The 15,728-nt window shown below is 42.6% G+C and overlaps 4 protein-coding genes and 1 pseudogene across 4 annotated transcripts; all 5 read right to left on the bottom strand.

The window, feature by feature from the left end:
* Nucleotides 1–7,227: 7,227 nt before the first annotated feature.
* On the bottom strand, nt 7,228–8,354 carry LOC147457248 (uncharacterized). The gene is made up of 2 exons (XM_086513555.1): nt 7,949–8,354; nt 7,228–7,870 (listed from the first exon to the last, which is right to left on the bottom strand). The coding sequence occupies exons 1-2, from the start codon at nt 8,264–8,266 to the stop codon at nt 7,388–7,390; spliced, it is 801 nt and encodes a 266-aa protein (XP_086369681.1). The 5' UTR covers nt 8,267–8,354; the 3' UTR covers nt 7,228–7,387.
* LOC147457247 (uncharacterized) lies at nt 8,328–9,340 on the bottom strand. The gene is made up of 2 exons (XM_086513294.1): nt 8,491–9,340; nt 8,328–8,383 (listed from the first exon to the last, which is right to left on the bottom strand). The coding sequence occupies exons 1-2, from the start codon at nt 9,338–9,340 to the stop codon at nt 8,328–8,330; spliced, it is 906 nt and encodes a 301-aa protein (XP_086369420.1).
* A 97-nt stretch (nt 9,341–9,437) lies between these two features.
* On the bottom strand, nt 9,438–10,715 carry LOC147457246 (uncharacterized; annotated as a pseudogene).
* A 24-nt stretch (nt 10,716–10,739) lies between these two features.
* LOC147457245 (uncharacterized) lies at nt 10,740–14,613 on the bottom strand. Its single transcript, XM_086513293.1, is given in 3 exon segments — nt 10,740–11,381; nt 11,383–11,466; nt 14,329–14,613. Coding segments are annotated over 3 exon segments (1,011 nt in total).
* On the bottom strand, nt 14,614–15,510 carry LOC147457244 (toll/interleukin-1 receptor-like protein). The gene has a single exon (XM_086513292.1). The coding sequence runs from the start codon at nt 15,508–15,510 to the stop codon at nt 14,869–14,871; it is 642 nt and encodes a 213-aa protein (XP_086369418.1). The 3' UTR covers nt 14,614–14,868.
* Nucleotides 15,511–15,728: the final 218 nt, after the last annotated feature.

Here is a 15,728-nt window from a genome sequence, read left to right as displayed (position 1 = left end):
ATGCCTTCCATGGCATCCCACGCAGACTTGATTTTATTCTCAAGATCGTCGGACATTGTGAAAATTAACAGAGGTGTCTACAGAAGCTACTGGATGCTTTCACAAAAATAATTCAAGCAATGGTACTTTATAGCCATCGTGCAAATATTATATTACTTATTCACGATTTGACACAAATAAACAACCATTTCCCAAATTTGAAAAAAATTTGCAAATCAATGTACCAAAATCTGGCCATCATAAGATAAAATTAGAAACTGGTAGAGTTGTCCATTTTGTGAAGCATACAAACAAAAAGTGAGAAACGACAAATGCTATGCATCCATGCCTGGATAGGTCCGGCTTCGGCTCAATGCCTTGAAGATATCAGCATCTGCCAGAATTGGTTGATGGATAAACATGTTCTCATTTTGGCTTAACCCTAGCACATGCAGATATATAAATTACAAATGTTTAAATGCAAGATATGGTTTTTGCTTTGACACCCATTCCATGAAGTCTGGACATGTGCACGATGGTTGGTTGCAAATACAAACTTTGTATAGCCCGACATGACCATCTTAACTTTTGGTCTCTACTTTGAAGACCTCATTAACACCATCTGCTGCACATATCTCTTCTACGACCTTGACTCTCAGCGCTAGTGCTAAACTGATCTTGCGAGCAGCGTTCTCCAAAATGGAAGTCCGATACCGTACACGCACACCATCTTGCACTATGGCTCGTGCACTTCCTTCAGGAGTGGATGTATCTTTTGATTTAAAGGAGAGTTGGTCATAATTTTTGCAGGAAAAACTGGCGTTACATTAGATATTCCTTCTTTCCTGAGCTCCACTTGATACCCCCCTTTGTGCAATATTTGCACCTCATCCTCAGATAGGTTGGTGCCCACATGCACTGGCCAAGTGTGTGGTGGATGTTGAGGCTACGGCTCAATGTTCTGGTCTACTATATGGCAATGCAAGACATGATCCGGACAAAACCAAAACCATTGAAGCACCACACCATTGGGATGCTTTTGATATCTTTCAAAAGATGGGGCCGGTGTACCAAGGCTAGAACCTGCAATACTGCATCCACACCTTCGTCCTCCTCTTGGTGTGCTTCTACATGTGACTCTACTACCTTGTGGAGTTCGGCGTATGGCCCACATTGCCTCATTGACCTTGCGATCAACTACATACTGCCCACCCAAACCTATACTTCATTTAGTGGTTTGTGATATCCCTTCTTCTGCAAAGTTGATCTTACACACTTCTTGTGATCTTTGGTGACCGAGTTGTACTCAGGCCTATGCGATGCATCATCTTCCACATTGATAACCTCATTTGGCTTGATTTTTGCCTTGATGTCTGCTTATCTCCTTTCAATGGAGTTGGTTGTTTATACATTGGAGTTCCCTCAGTAGCCTCATTCACTGCTCTTATCACTTGGCTGGGACATTTTTCATGGCGTTCCGTAAGCTTTTGTATTGATGGAACCTTCCCAATGTGTTTTCTATGGCTGTATGAAATGGCTTTTGTGCTCTGTAAGATGGAATTTGCAAGGTTGGTTGTACATGCATCATATAATGAAATGCGTTTACGAAAACCCTCCCATGCTAGCCAGCTACCATGCTTGCTCTCCGCAAGGTTTTTGCGTGGTTTGGTCTATCATAGCTACTTTCTACACACGTCATAATGCCACCCCAATGTACAATACGAATTTCCCACCAACTAAGCCATGAATCCATGTATGGAATGTTACGGTCTATGCAATGACCGTTACACCCTCATTGGCATATCAAACGAGCCTCTACTGCTGCAGCCTCTTTGGTTGGTGCTTGCCTCCACTTCTCACACATTTATTTGTGTGTGTGTGTGTGTGTTTTGAGAAGCTTGCGCCACCATACTTCATTGTGTGTTGATTCAAGCTTTGCTTCCAATGGAAAAGACAAGCTAGAACGCTCTCGACCGCTATTGTATTGGTCTTGTCACCACCATTGAAAACAATTCGAACTGCATTCAAATTTGCTTGAGCTTCATCCGCCATGAAGCCAAAGAAATTAGCTCTGTCACACCCACATGATATTAGTACATCATTGAGGCACTCCCAAAACAAACATTGCATTTCCATGTCTTCCTGTTTCATTTCACAAGTTGCAATAGTCAAAAAGTCCTGCATGCTGCAAACAAATTATTTTAGAGAGAGTCAAAGGCAACCCACAAAGCTGTTAAGGTGCGACATGTACCTTGGATCATAGACATGACAGGCCATAGTCACCCATTCATTAACACGTTTGGTGTGATCAAACTAGATCCACGCATGTCGAAGATCGCCATCCCGATCTTGTCTCATTCAGTTCACCAGGTCCACACCGGATGCTGGACCAATTGTGGAAATTTTGAAGACATAACATTTCTCCCCCTCCGTACCTTGACTAGGAAACTGGCTTCCATGGAAAAAGTCATATGTGCAATCTCGCTTTAGCTTTAGGAGCGCATCAATGCCGAAAGATTCTTTGTCAACCCCTCTTCGTAAAATAGATACTGATCTTCAAAACCTAACAACGTTCAAAGTGTTCAGAGAAAAAATAATTTAGCATAGAATTTTGGATCAAAATAAGAATCTAGGAAATGCTCATAACAATTATCTTGCACCAATTGCTCCAACTCCTCAGCGATTGCAAATAGCTGTTGCTTGCCTAAAATTCCTTCGTTGGTGTTGTTTGCAAAGAAGTGTTGTACTTATAATTTCCTTTGCCAAACACATTTGAACCTTCCTGGCTCCTGCGTGTGGGTCTGCATGACACACCTTGTTCACATGCTCCCACAAAGCTACAACCCTTCCCTACAAGCAAGACGCACATGAAAGTTTCCCCTTGCCTATCTAACCCATAAATCTCACCCATAAGGCTACACATCCTCCATCTTCCAACGGAAGCAGGAGGGGGGGGGGGGGGGGGGGGGGGGGGGGGGGGAGAGAGAGAGAGAGAGAGAGAGAGAGAGAGAGAGAGAGAGAGAGAGAGAGAGAGAGGACAAGTCTCTTTGCCTACATACCTAGGATGACCAACGCAACCTTACTGTTCTTTGTTGCCTTAATGATGCAAGTGGGAAAATGCTCGTCGGGTAGTAGGCTATGGCCTCTCTTGTAATCTAATTTATATCCAGAAAAGGTTGTCTTTGTTGCTTTTTTGCATGTGTTGGATGAGATGCAAGATCAATATTCTATTGATTATGATTTTGTTGACCCCTATGATGCTCTTTACAAAGCCAAACTTTGAGTACTATTCCTTAAAGAATGACCTTTTGATGCGATAGGGAAAGCTTTGTGTCACCAAGCTTTTGGGAAAAAAGGTCCTTACAGAGGATCATGCTCTTTATGTTGTAGATCATAGAGGAATTCAAAAGATGAATCAAGCTTTGGAGATGTATTTTTATTGGCCTTCTTTGAGGAAGGATACAGAAGCTTGTGTTCAAAGTTGCATTGTTTGCTAGAGAGAGTGAAGTATGATCGTGGTGGAAGGTTGCCTGGTTTACTTCTCCCGCTTCCGATTCCTACAAAGCCTTGGCACAGTATTGCCATGGACTTTATCTTTGAGCTTTCGAGAACTACTTCCAAGATTGATGGCATCTACGTAATTGTTGCATCTAGATAATTGTCAATAGATTCAGTAGATACTCACATTTCATTCGAGTCAGAAAGAAAATATCAGCAAAACAAATGGCTGAATTGTACTAAGTCAATGTTTTTGGGTATCATGGATTCTCAAAATCTATTGACAATGATACCATACCCTCCATGTTGCTTGTAATCAAATTTATAGCCAAAAAACCTTATATCCTTTCATTTTTCCAAGTTGCTAAGGGATCTGAAATTGCTAAATGGAAACCTTATGCAGGATGGGCATGTTGTGGCATGTGAGAGCATGATTTTGCGAGGGCAAGAGAAGCATATTCAAATCTGTGAGAAGGAGTCCTTTGTTGTGATTCGTTGCAAATCTTGCTTTGCAATCATGACAGCATTATCTTCTTGGGGTTGTTTCACTGTACAAACAAATCATTAATCATTGCCATATTTCTTGACTTTGGCCAAGATTTCAAAGAAGCATTGCCTTGGGATAACTTTTGTACAAGTTTCATTTTCAAATTGTGCATGTTGTCGGCAATAAGAATGTGGTTGTAGATGTTTTGTCTAGGTGACCACATGTGGTGGTTGTCTGTGTTGCTTTTCCGCATGAGTTGGATGAGATGCAAGATCAATATTATATTGATGATTATTTTGTTGAGACCTATGATGCTCTTTACATAGCCAAACTTTTGAGTGCTATTCCTTAAAGGATGACTTTTTAATGCAATAGGAAAAGCTTTGTGTAATCAAGATTTTGAGGAAAAAGGACTCATGCATAACCTTTTGCAGGTCATACAGGAATTGAGAACTAGACGATTCAAGCTTTGGAGATTTATTTTTATTGGCCTTCTTTAAGAAACAATATAGAAGCTTGTGTTCGAAGCTGCATTGTTTTTCAGAGAGTGAGGTATGATAGGGATAGATTGCTTGGTTTACTTCACCCAGTTCTTATTCCTACAAAGCCTTGGAATAGTTTTTCCATGGACTTTATCTTAGAACTTCCGATCGGACTACTTCAAGCATTGTTGGCATCTTAGAGCTTCCAATCGGACTACTTCAAGCATTGTTGGCATCTAGATAATTGTAAACAGATTCCGTTGCATCCAAGTCAAGAGAAAAAATATCAGTGTAGCAATGGCTAAATTGTACCAAGTCAATGTTTGTAGGTACCATGGATTCTCTAAATCTATTGCCAGTGATACTATACCCATCCAAAAAACCTTATATCCTTCTTGCATTTTCCCAAGTTACTAAGGGGTCTGAAATTGTTGAATGGAAACCTTCCATACTTTCACATATATCAAAGTGATCAGACCGCAACTTTGTCATGAAGGCATGGATTTCCACGATGTTGAGCTTTGGACAATATCTAAATACAAGAACAGGTTATGCATGGAAGGGATGTCTTTTGGCATTCATGCTTGGTGCAATTTTATAAAAAGAAAACAATCCCTATGTGAAAGTGTGCTTGACTAAACTGAATTTTATTAATTTTGATTAAATTCTCCTTCAAACCTCCTTTGACATACTAGATTAGAAATTACAACATTGAAAACAAAAGTTCAAATAATTGGCTCTTGAAATCACACTCCCACTTTGTTTATTTTAGTTTGGCAAATTTTTCCATCACAACTCTTTTGGCATGGTAGCCATGTAATTGATTAGATTGAAAATAAAAGATCAAATCATTGGCTCTTGAAATTCTTGCAATTGCATCGAAACAAAGCACATTTATTGATTACATCTACTTTCATCTAGCATTTACAATGATTTTTTTCTTTTTTAAAAAAAACACTATGATGAGCTTGATTTGTATTAACCACAAAAAAATACAATTATCCTTGGCATATTCTTTGCTCATGGTTCATCAAATACAAGGGTCTCCCCTCATCAACTACTCTTCCTTGCATGGCTAATTTCTTCTCTTAAGAATTTGCCACGAGCCAGTTTCCAAAACCAGATTTGAGTCTAGAGGCTCATACTTCTTCTAAAAGAGAAACGCATTTTTGGACTACCAGACTTCTCTAAAAAACAAAGCTCTTACTATACAAATGTCACTCAAGAGATCCTCCTTTTCGATGTGCCTAGAGCCCATTGCAAGGTCGCACCTAAAGACAGGAATGTCTAGCTTTGTGTACACCCACTTGCAGACTTTGCACGTGAAACCTTTGATTACTGAACATCCCAAAATAGTTGCATTAGGGTCTCATTCGGATGCTTACATCTAACATAGGTGCCCTCGCCTAAGCCTCTCGCTTTTGCCTTGTCCCCGGTTGGCATGACTCCAAAGAGCACTTTCTAGAGGAGAATTTTGTCCCTCTCCTCACATTTGGCTTTCCAAATGTTTCCCACCACGTTGGCTTCATTTGCTCGTTGACCATTTTTTGGACTAGATCCAATTGAGGTGTTCAACCCAATTTTATAAAAAGTGAAGCTTCTCATAGGTTGTTCTAGTCTTGGGTGAACTAAAATGCCTTTCCCCAGGCCACTTCCAAGCTTTCCAATCCAATGGTGTGGAGCAGGAGGGAAGGGTTACGTTTGAGACTTTTCCCAAAAGTCTACCAATGAGGATTTCCTTTTGAAGTGAGAGCTTGCGATGCAACTTTGTATGCTCCAGTGATTGCCGATCCCCTTTCTGATAATCCCAAAAAGAATTTAAGATGTCAAAGCCTTTGTTGTTAAGAGACCTAGCAATTTCAACCCAATGTTTATTTGCTTACACCCAAGGGGGGGAAAGTCTATTATGAATGCTTAGGTTGAGCCATGACCCGCCTTTAGACTTCATTTGGGCTTCCATAACCATTTCTCTTGCCATGCAAGCCTATCTCTCTTTTGTATTGGCCAATGTGCAAAAAAGTTTTGCCCATAATGCCAAAGCATGTAGTAACAAGATCAAGGATGTCCGAACCACCCTGAGCCTTTGGTCCTTGTAGAGATTCATGCTCCACCTTTTGTAGGTCATAGAGAAATTGAGAAGACGTTTAAGGCTTTGGAGATGTATTTCGAACGGGTCCGTGGAGCAACTGGTTAAATTGTACTTAATCAATGTTTTTAGGTACCATGGATTCTTGAAACCTATTAATAGTGATACTATACCCTCCATGGATTCTTGAAACCTATTGATAGTGATACCATACCCACCAATTTGCTTGTAATAGAATTTACAGCCCAAAAAAATTTCTTTCATTTTTCCAAGTTGCTAAGGGGTCTAAAATAATTGAATGGAATGAAACCTTCCATGCTTTCACATATATCAAAGCAAGGGCACGCAAGGAAGGCATGTTGTTCTACATTTATGCTTGGTGCGATTTGATAAGAAGCAATGTGGTCAATCCCTAATGAAACAAAAGCCCTCTATGAAAGTGTGCTTCACTAAACTTAATTTTACTAATTTTGATATAGTTTCCATCAAATTCGCTTTTGACATATTAGAGTAGTAAATTACAAGATAAAAAACAAAAGTTCAAGCAATTGGCTCTTGAAATCATACTCCTACTTTGTTTAATATGGTTTGGTAAATTTAACTCCTTTGACATGGTAGCCCAAGTAAATTGAGAAGAATGATAAAAAAAAATTCAAATCACGGGCTCTTGAAATTCTTGCAACTGCATCAAAACAAAGAAGCATCTACTTTGATCTAGCATCTACAAAGATAAAAGTTTACAATAATGAGGTTGTTTTTGGCTCCTAAGATAACATTCCTCTTTGAAGAGGCTAAGTAATTTGCAACACCTATAACATGTTGCCAACCATACCATACAATTTGATAAAACAACATCTAGATTCCTTTGTAAGATTCCTTAGAGAGAGTTAGTCCAAAGACCATCACTAAGGGCCTCTTTTGTCTGTTATACCAATCAGCATACCAATCAGCAGGGGCCACGTGTGCCTCTTTGTACTTGGCAACATGGGGGTCATCAAGGAAGTGCATCATATGAAGATGAAGATGGGACTGTTGTTGTTGGAGAAGAAGCTGCTCCTTTTTTATGCCCCCCAACCTCTGCCCCAACTCCCGCACCGCCTCCCTTAGGAATGGTAAATCCTCAACAAGAGATTCAAGGTATAGATTCCAAAATTCCTGAAATAAACGCCAGGATAACTTGCGATAACTTGCCTGCCAGGATTCGTTTGAAGTAAAAGAACACACCCAGGATTGCTCGAGATTGGAAAAATCAAGGCAATCGTCGTCAGTGCAAGGCATCCACCTTACCATGCACCACCACACCACCTCCGCCACCCGCTCCTTTTTCTCTCTCCCCTCCTACAAATCACGAGCTTACTTTAGATCACCTACAATATGTACGTAAATATGTTTAAGAGAAGAGATTCAGCAGCCGACCTTAACGTCGTGTGCAGCAGCAGCACTACAGGCATCCTCCTCCAGGTAGTACTGCTCCACTAGGGCACGCAGCGCCTCCCTACGAAGACATGGAGGTGCCGACTCCTCCATTGCCCATGCTGCCATACTCTCCACATTGCTTCTTATCAATCCGCAGCCATCAAAATTTATACGACATAATTTCTCCGAGTTGCTATGGAGTGGTAACCTTTCCATGCTTTCACATCCCCTGAAATCAGCGGAGCACAACTTTGTCATGGAGTCACAGCCCTCTACCGCTTTGAGCTTTGGACAATCTCTGATGTAAAGTACTTCCATACCTACCGGGGCATGCAGGGAAGGCACCTCTTCCAACACTGGGCACTTCTCAACGGTTAACTCATAAAGTTGAATGAGAGATTCTAGCCCTCGCAAGCTTCTCAAATTGCAAAGATTCTTGAAGTGGCACTCTCGAAGTGTGACCAGAACTTCGATACCCTCCGTGTTGTCCAGGACATCACAACACGTCAATTTAAGGCTCGTTATTAAGTGCACAAAGCTACGTCCAACACCATATAGCCGCAGCCTAATACGAGGAGGACTAAATGTTACCATTGATGACAGGTCCAAGCTAAAGCCCCCATGACTGACTCTTAGAATTGATGTAAACCCACGCGTCACTAACGCGTCTGCATTAACTCTCTCATCACCTTCTGCTTCCACGCCTTCTATGCTAAGCTCACAATTTTCAAGCTTGTCCAAGCCCTCAAGCTTGAATTCTCCCTGGGTATAATCTGTGCCATTCACCCCATTCTCACAATACACGACAAGTTCGTTAAGATCCTTACATTTTGAAAGATTGAAACAACAATCTCCATATATAGTAACCCAACCCTTTCTGAGCTTCCCCATGTCACACAAATGAGCCTTGCCTACTGAGGTCGTCAATTTGGGACAGCCTACCAAACTAAATCTACGCAACTCCCTCAGAGGGCTGAAGCATGAAATCTCCCTCAACTCTCTCAACCCATAAAGTGAGAGTTCCTCCAGCATTTCTGAATTCTCAAAGCCTTTCAAGCTCTGCACCTTCCTGCAGTCAACAACACGCAAGACACGGAGGCTAGGAAGAGACCCTGGCCCAATTATTTCCACCATATTGTGGCAGAGGCACAGCTTGAGGGTTGTCAGGCTTCCAAACCCAGTTTTCAGATTCACTCTCTCTAGCCTCTCACACCATAGGACATCAAGGTGTTGTAGCATGCGCGCCGATGAGGAAAGATCTGGAAGCTCTGTAGCCGTGTGCAAGTAATGTAGCTGCAAACTTACAACGTTGGCAGACAAAAAGCCCAATTGTCCTTGCTTGAAAAAGGAGGACTGCACTGCCATTTGTTTCAACTGTGGGCATCCAACCATGAAGTCTTTCCCTTCCAATGAATACCTCCCATTCCTTTCCTTGCGTCTCCATATTTCACATGATGTGTCTGGCCAAGTCAAATATTTTTCCAGATGATTATACGTCCCTAGGACAAAATAACGCTCTCTCGTTCTGACAACATCCCTGAAAAGGAATTGTTCGAGTTTTGGAAGGCAACCCAAATTGAACGCTTCCAGGTGGGGTTCAATAACCGTTAGATCTCGAAGTTGAGGCCATAGATCCCCAACACACTCCAGCCTCGTAATGCCCGTGTTCTGCAAGTGGAGAACCTGCAGCCTCAGGACTAAGTGGCACGGGCATGGAAGGGTGGGATCTACGGCCGAGGGATTGTGGGCCGTAGATCTGGAATGCGGGTACCCTAGATTACTTTTGTAAAAAGTAAACTAGGATACTCGGGTTTTGAAAGTAAACTAGGGTATCCACATGGATTTTGAACCCATGACCTCACCCATAAGAGACGCACACCCTAACCACTACGCCATGCACGCGTTGTGAAACATGGAGACCCTAATTTACTTATAACATGTATGCACAAGGGCGACAACCGAAAATAATCTAGGGTATCGTAGTTTACTTTTTATTAAAAATTAAACTAAGATACCCTACATTACTTTCGGCGTCGCCACTGAGATCTACGACCCACAATCCCCCGACCGTAGATCCCACCTCCCATGCCCGTGCAACTTAGTCCTCAGGAACCTGTAGGCTTCTCATTTGGCTTGCTATGAGCCCCACTTCCAAAGATCGAGGCTGTCTTATCAAGGAGCCAATGGCTCTCTTCACAAAGGAGGTTGTCTTATAGAAGAGCCAATCGCCCTGTCTAACGATGGGTTGCAAAAGATGCGGCACCTGCAGCTCCCATGACTTGCTCAGCTAATATTCTGCCTTTTTGACGCAAAATCTTCTGACATTGTGTAAAGACGAATGGTCGCTATCCTTGCACTCTAGTCGCTCAAAACTAGCACAGTTCCTAATTTCTAAGATTAGAAGCGAGCTCAAGGCTGCCAATCCAAGCACGACCAACGACCGGCAGTCTTTCAAAACCACAGCTTTCAAGCCTGAGAAGCTCTGCAGATCCACTCTCCCACACCGTTCTCCCCCCTTCAAGACCAAGGTCCTTGTAAGCCTACCCTTATCTGCCAAACTTTGATCCCCTTTCAGGAGCAAACTGCTTTCGGCGTCGTCAATTTGGCGTTCTTCCCAGCACCAGCAACCTATTGCAGAGGTGATGTATTTGGAGGGCCCATATTCTTGAAGACCCTTCGCAAACTTCAGATACACATCATGAACCCCAACTCTATCATCTCCAGAAAGCGTCATGAAACCATGCCTAACTAAATCTTGTATCGACATGGGACAGTTCAACAAACAGCACAATCAGCTTCGAAACTCATCATTTCCCATTGAAGAGCACAAAATGGACAAACACCATAAACATACCCTCATCTTTATTTCTGATGTACTGCACCGGTGCATCATACTTAAAGCATCACTCACTGTGTCAATACTTCTCTTGCCCATAGGCAATATAAACAGAGCTACATCCAAAAATAAGAGCTGGAGAATATGCTCATCCGGCAATGCCTGGAAATTCTCCCCAAGTAACTCTTCAATCACAGCACTCTGTTCATATGTCTTGACACTTGTCCAGAAGGAATTTAGATCACTTTCCCATCCTTCCAGATCTCCCCTCTCATATTTAAGCAGCTTAACACCCACTGCCTTCATGACCAAGGGTAGCCACACTCGTCCACACATCTGCACAATGCGCTCGGCAGTTTCCACTTCTCTAGAGGTGTACTTACCAGAGACTTCATAGCTGCCTGTTGCAGATCGCAGGATAATTTCAGTAGCTTCCGTTTCATTGATGCTTGGCATGTCCATAGTATCACAAGCCCAATGAAGCACACGTTTGAGTGGATTAAGAATTAGGCGTAAGATCTCCAAAGTGTGGGCCACAAGGATTATCTTGCTACCACAACCTAAACCCACCTGGAGAATCCTTTGTACTGCTCAGTGCTTCCCATGATTTATCAGATATGTTATCCAAAACCAAGAACACTTTGCAACTGGGCAAGCGACACTCTTTAAGGAGATCCTCCACCTGTAGCATACCAATTTGTGGGCTTAGACCCGAGTTTTGACTTTAAAGCAAAAAAGAAATTAAATTGCTTTGGCAAAAGGACCTTGCACTACTAAAGAAGAAACAAGCATCGCCTTATAGATAAATCATTTCTAGAAATTTTTTAAGCCTCACTATAAATGCATCAATGAATTTAAGAAAAATCCCAATTTACTCATAAAGAAAAGTAGTTATAAGCTCATGATAGTCAACCAAAAGACTATATAGCCATCCACTCCAGCATGCATAGAAATGACCAGATACTACATCCCCAATCAATGCACAGTAGTGGGAGTAGTACCAGATAAGAACATATGCTCCCACATGCACAGACATGAGCATGCACCTATTGAGGCTTTGCGAGCTGACTCATCGCTTCGGAAATGCAAGGCAGACTCGGCCGTAATGCAGTCTAGCACTAAAAATCTATACAATTATAATGGGGGAAGGGATCCTGGCCCCCTCTCCCGGACACGTGTCCAAAGCTCTGCATTCCGGCGCCTTCAGGCAGTGTACTCTGAGCGAAACAGTGAGTGAGAGTGTGTGTGTGTGTGTGTGTGTGTGTGTGTGAGAGAGAGAGAGAGAGAGAGAGAGAGAGAGAGAGAGAGAGAGAGAGAGAGTGCCTGGACTTCGTCCCACAACAAGGAAAAAGATTGCCTAGCTGGACTCACGGGAGAGAGAGAGAGAGAGAGAGAGAGAGAGAGAGAGAGAGAGAGAGAGAGAGAGAATGTCGAGGCCCGAGTCTAGAGAGAGGTGCCTTGGCTGCTGCGTTAGCCGGAAGCTTTACTATTGCTGCGGGAGAAGGCCCTATAATAAGGGAGAATTATTGAAATGCCACCTCTGACAGCGCTGCGTACTATGACCTCTAATTTGTGCAAATTCCCAAAATACCCCTGAAATTTCATTGTCTTTAATTCCCAAAATGCCCTTCAAATTTTCCAAAATACCCCTGGTTGTGACATGAATACCTCCAAAGATTTAAAAAATTGTAGCTTTTCATAAGCAACTGATTGTTTATCAATACAAGAGCTTAAGATATAATTTGAGTGTTGGTTATGTACGCTTTGGAGATGAATTACTTCATTATTTTTTGGGATCTCGACTACCAAAATAGATACAAAGGTATTTTGGGAATTTCCACAAATTAGAGGGATAATTTGGTAATAATAGAGGAAGGGACTTCGGTCCCCTCCCTCGGCTATGTGTCAGCAGAAGATTGATCCGGTCATTGTCTGTTGGACCCTAGCGGCACAGGTGGACAGTGCAGAGCGGCTGGTAGCAAGCATGAGACAGTGCACACGTGCACAGAGAGAGAGAGAGAGAGAGAGAGAGAGAGAGAGAGAGAGAGAGAGAGAGAGAGAGAGAGAGAGAGAGAGAGAGAGAGAGAGAGAGAGAGAGAGAGAGAGAGAGAGAGAGAGCGAGCCTTAGCGTGTGCAAGCAATCTGGACGTCGGCCTGGAGTAAGAGAGACGGGAGACTGCATGACCATAGGAGAGAGAGAGACAGAGAGAGAGAGAGAGAGAGAGAGAGAGAGAGAGAGAGAGAGAGAGAGAGCAGTGTTCGTGAAAAATGCGTCTCAACTTAATTTCGTGCCGTTTTCAATTAAAAAAAAGCCGGCATTGCATAGAGAGAGAGAGAGAGAGAGAGAGAGAGAGAGAGAGAGAGAGAGAGCCCATAGCTTTGTGATTTGGAGTCCCAGTGTTAGGAAAAAATGCGTCTCTCTTAATATCGTGTCGTTTTCGTCGGTTCAGAGCAAGGGGAAAAGGAGAAATTTTGAGAGTCATGCCTTTGTTGTGAGTGCGTATGTGTGGAAGGGGGCGATTGGGCCGTTGAGAGGGGTAGTCTGAAGAAATCAGTGATCTCCCTCTGTGAGTGTCTCCTACTGTCTGGTCTCGTCAAGAGGCTCTCCCTATGTTTGTGCAGCTCCAATAAAAATAGCCCAACGATATCTCTGATCTTGGTATCTCATTACTTTGGCAAGTGGTCCCAAACCTTCTCTGAATAGTCAATGGAAGCAAGGGGTTTGAGGGTAATAGGAGCCATGCTGCCGCCGAAGGCGACGCCGTTTTACTAGTAACCATAAGATAGGAAGCATGAAACCAACAAAAAGATAGTTAAAAGGGGCGCATATGCACCATTAAAGATAGGAAGATTTTAAAATACAATATCAAACTGGTCACGACTCGGACAAAAACTTCAATGTGAAATCTGCATGTCTACTAATACGATTAAAACATTCTAAGCCCAAAATTCACTCATAACCAAAAGTGTAGTTTAAGCTCATGTTAGTCAGCCACAAGAGTTAAAACTCATCAGCTCCATCATGCGTGGTCTGTCAATGTCTCCTTGCACTACCCTGATTTGGTAAGAATTGAAGAATTGCAAAACTTGGTTTTAGTAAACATTGAACAACCAACGTGAACCTCGACACTAAGCTTTAATAGAAGCCGATTGCACACTCCATTGTTGTAGGTTGTCCAATTTTTTTACTATTAGTTTATACGTGCAGACACTAAGCTCTTATAGAAGCCGATTGCACATTGCATTGTTGTAAGTTGTTATATTTTTGTACTATTGGTTTATGCATGTAGCCAATAACTTGCAATAATAGGTCACTTCGCAAGGTCCAAATTGCATGTAGGGTCTTGCACAGCCATCACTGTAATGCCATTCCTGGTAAGTGAATACATGGACCTACAAACATCACCAATTTTAAGTGCTGACAAGAATTAATAGTGATTATGAGAATTGCTCAGTTCATAAAAACTAATTTACCATGACAGTTACACATATGCTCCCTGGTGCAAGAAGAGAAAGTTGGAGATAGAAGAACAAATGAACATACGTTTCCTAAGTCTAAAGCTTTGTCAACGTCGACTCTGCCCTTGAAACTAGTGAGAGACCGGAGCTCCATAAGTTTGTTCAACACGTCTGCATTGGATGCTGTAGAAGAGAATTCCAAGTAGAGTGTCTTGGAGCTGCCGAACGTGGGCCGGAACTGGTCAACCAAACATTTGCACAATGTGGACTTACCACTTCTTGGAAGCCCATACAAACCCAAAACACTAGTGACATTAGAGGCGAATTCAAGACCCGGGATCTTTACACTGCTGCTATGATGACATGCCATCCTATCAAATTCATCGACAATGACCTACAAGAACACAGCACTGCATGTCATGTTGTTTGCATATAAAATATGATGGTACAAGAAGTGTTTGAATTTACCAGATTTCAAGCTAAAGGAACATCATGCAACTGATGAACAAGCATCTATCAACTTGTGAGGATGCACACCAGTGGGTAAAGAGAAGCCCTTGATTAGTTACAAGGGGATAATCTGTTGAGGTACTTGTAACATGGATTAAAAAGAGGGATTAACTAGTCAACTTCCCACCTGACAGAGACGATCTTTGCCAGCTATGTTGTTTGTGCTGAATCGGAAAAAAGGACGGACTATTGTGGAGACTTTCGACACGATTTCGCTGATGTAGGCCAGCTCTCCCTGGGATTCTGGGTCAAAGAGCAGGCCATTTTGAGAGCTCAGTCTTGCCAAAGCTTCCTCCCAAGTGGAGAGGTTGATGGGGTGCTTGCCACCAGCTTGCTTAGCTGTAAGGACCCTCCATGCCTTGCGCCAGCTCGTCAGATTCTCCTCACACTTGATATCTGCAGGGGAGAGCTTGAAGAATAGGGGCATTACCTTGATGCCCTCGTCGATGAAAGTACACAGCTCGACCATGGGCCAATTCGAGCACACAAACTCCTCTGATAGGATGACCAAAGCGACCTGACAGCTCTTTGCTGCCTTGAAGATGTGAGTGGGAAAGTGCTCGCCTGGCGGTAGGCTGTGGTCCGTAATGTCAAAGAAGGTGTTTAATCTATTCCCTGTGAGCTCGTCGTAGAGATCCTTGGCAAAGCCTTTCTGTTTTCCACTGTGGGAAAGAAAAATATCATGAGGAATGTCATCTGTCTCATTAAGGTGAGATGGGCTGTGATGATCGTTAATCTGTGCATCATTTTGGATCATCAATTGGGCTTCCGACATATATATATATATATATATATATAGAGAGAGAGAGAGAGAGAGAGAGAGAGAGAGAGATCAGAATACGTTGCACGCAGAAATACACAAGAAATCCAAACGAAATGGAGTAGACGATGACCCAGATTATTATTGGTGGGTGGGTGTGCCTGAGCTATATTTAACACGGGCATGGGAGATGGGATCAAAGGCTCCCATCACTT

The sequence above is a fragment of the Adiantum capillus-veneris genome, chromosome 5 (assembly GCF_014529385.1).
Source record: "Adiantum capillus-veneris isolate H3 chromosome 5, ASM1452938v2, whole genome shotgun sequence".
NCBI classification, from domain to species: domain Eukaryota; kingdom Viridiplantae; phylum Streptophyta; class Polypodiopsida; order Polypodiales; family Pteridaceae; genus Adiantum; species Adiantum capillus-veneris.
The sequence above is the reverse complement of the archived record's forward strand: the minus strand, read 5'-3'. Positions and strand labels throughout refer to the sequence as shown.

Excerpts from the sequence above, each read along its gene's own strand:
- LOC147457247 (XM_086513294.1), bottom strand. The coding sequence starts at position 9,340 with ATGGTTGGATGCCCACAGTTGAAACAAATGGCAGTGCAGTCCTCCTTT. Across the intron at positions 8,384-8,490 it reads GCGGCTATATGGTGTTGGAC|AATCTTTGCAATTTGAGAAG; the intron begins GTAGCTTTGTGC and ends TGCCACTTCAAG.
- LOC147457244 (XM_086513292.1), bottom strand. The coding sequence starts at position 15,510 with ATGATCCAAAATGATGCACAGATTAACGATCATCACAGCCCATCTCAC.
- LOC147457248 (XM_086513555.1), bottom strand. The coding sequence starts at position 8,266 with ATGGAAGTACTTTACATCAGAGATTGTCCAAAGCTCAAAGCGGTAGAG. Across the intron at positions 7,871-7,948 it reads CTGCTGCACACGACGTTAAG|GAGGGGAGAGAGAAAAAGGA; the intron begins GTCGGCTGCTGA and ends CGTGATTTGTAG.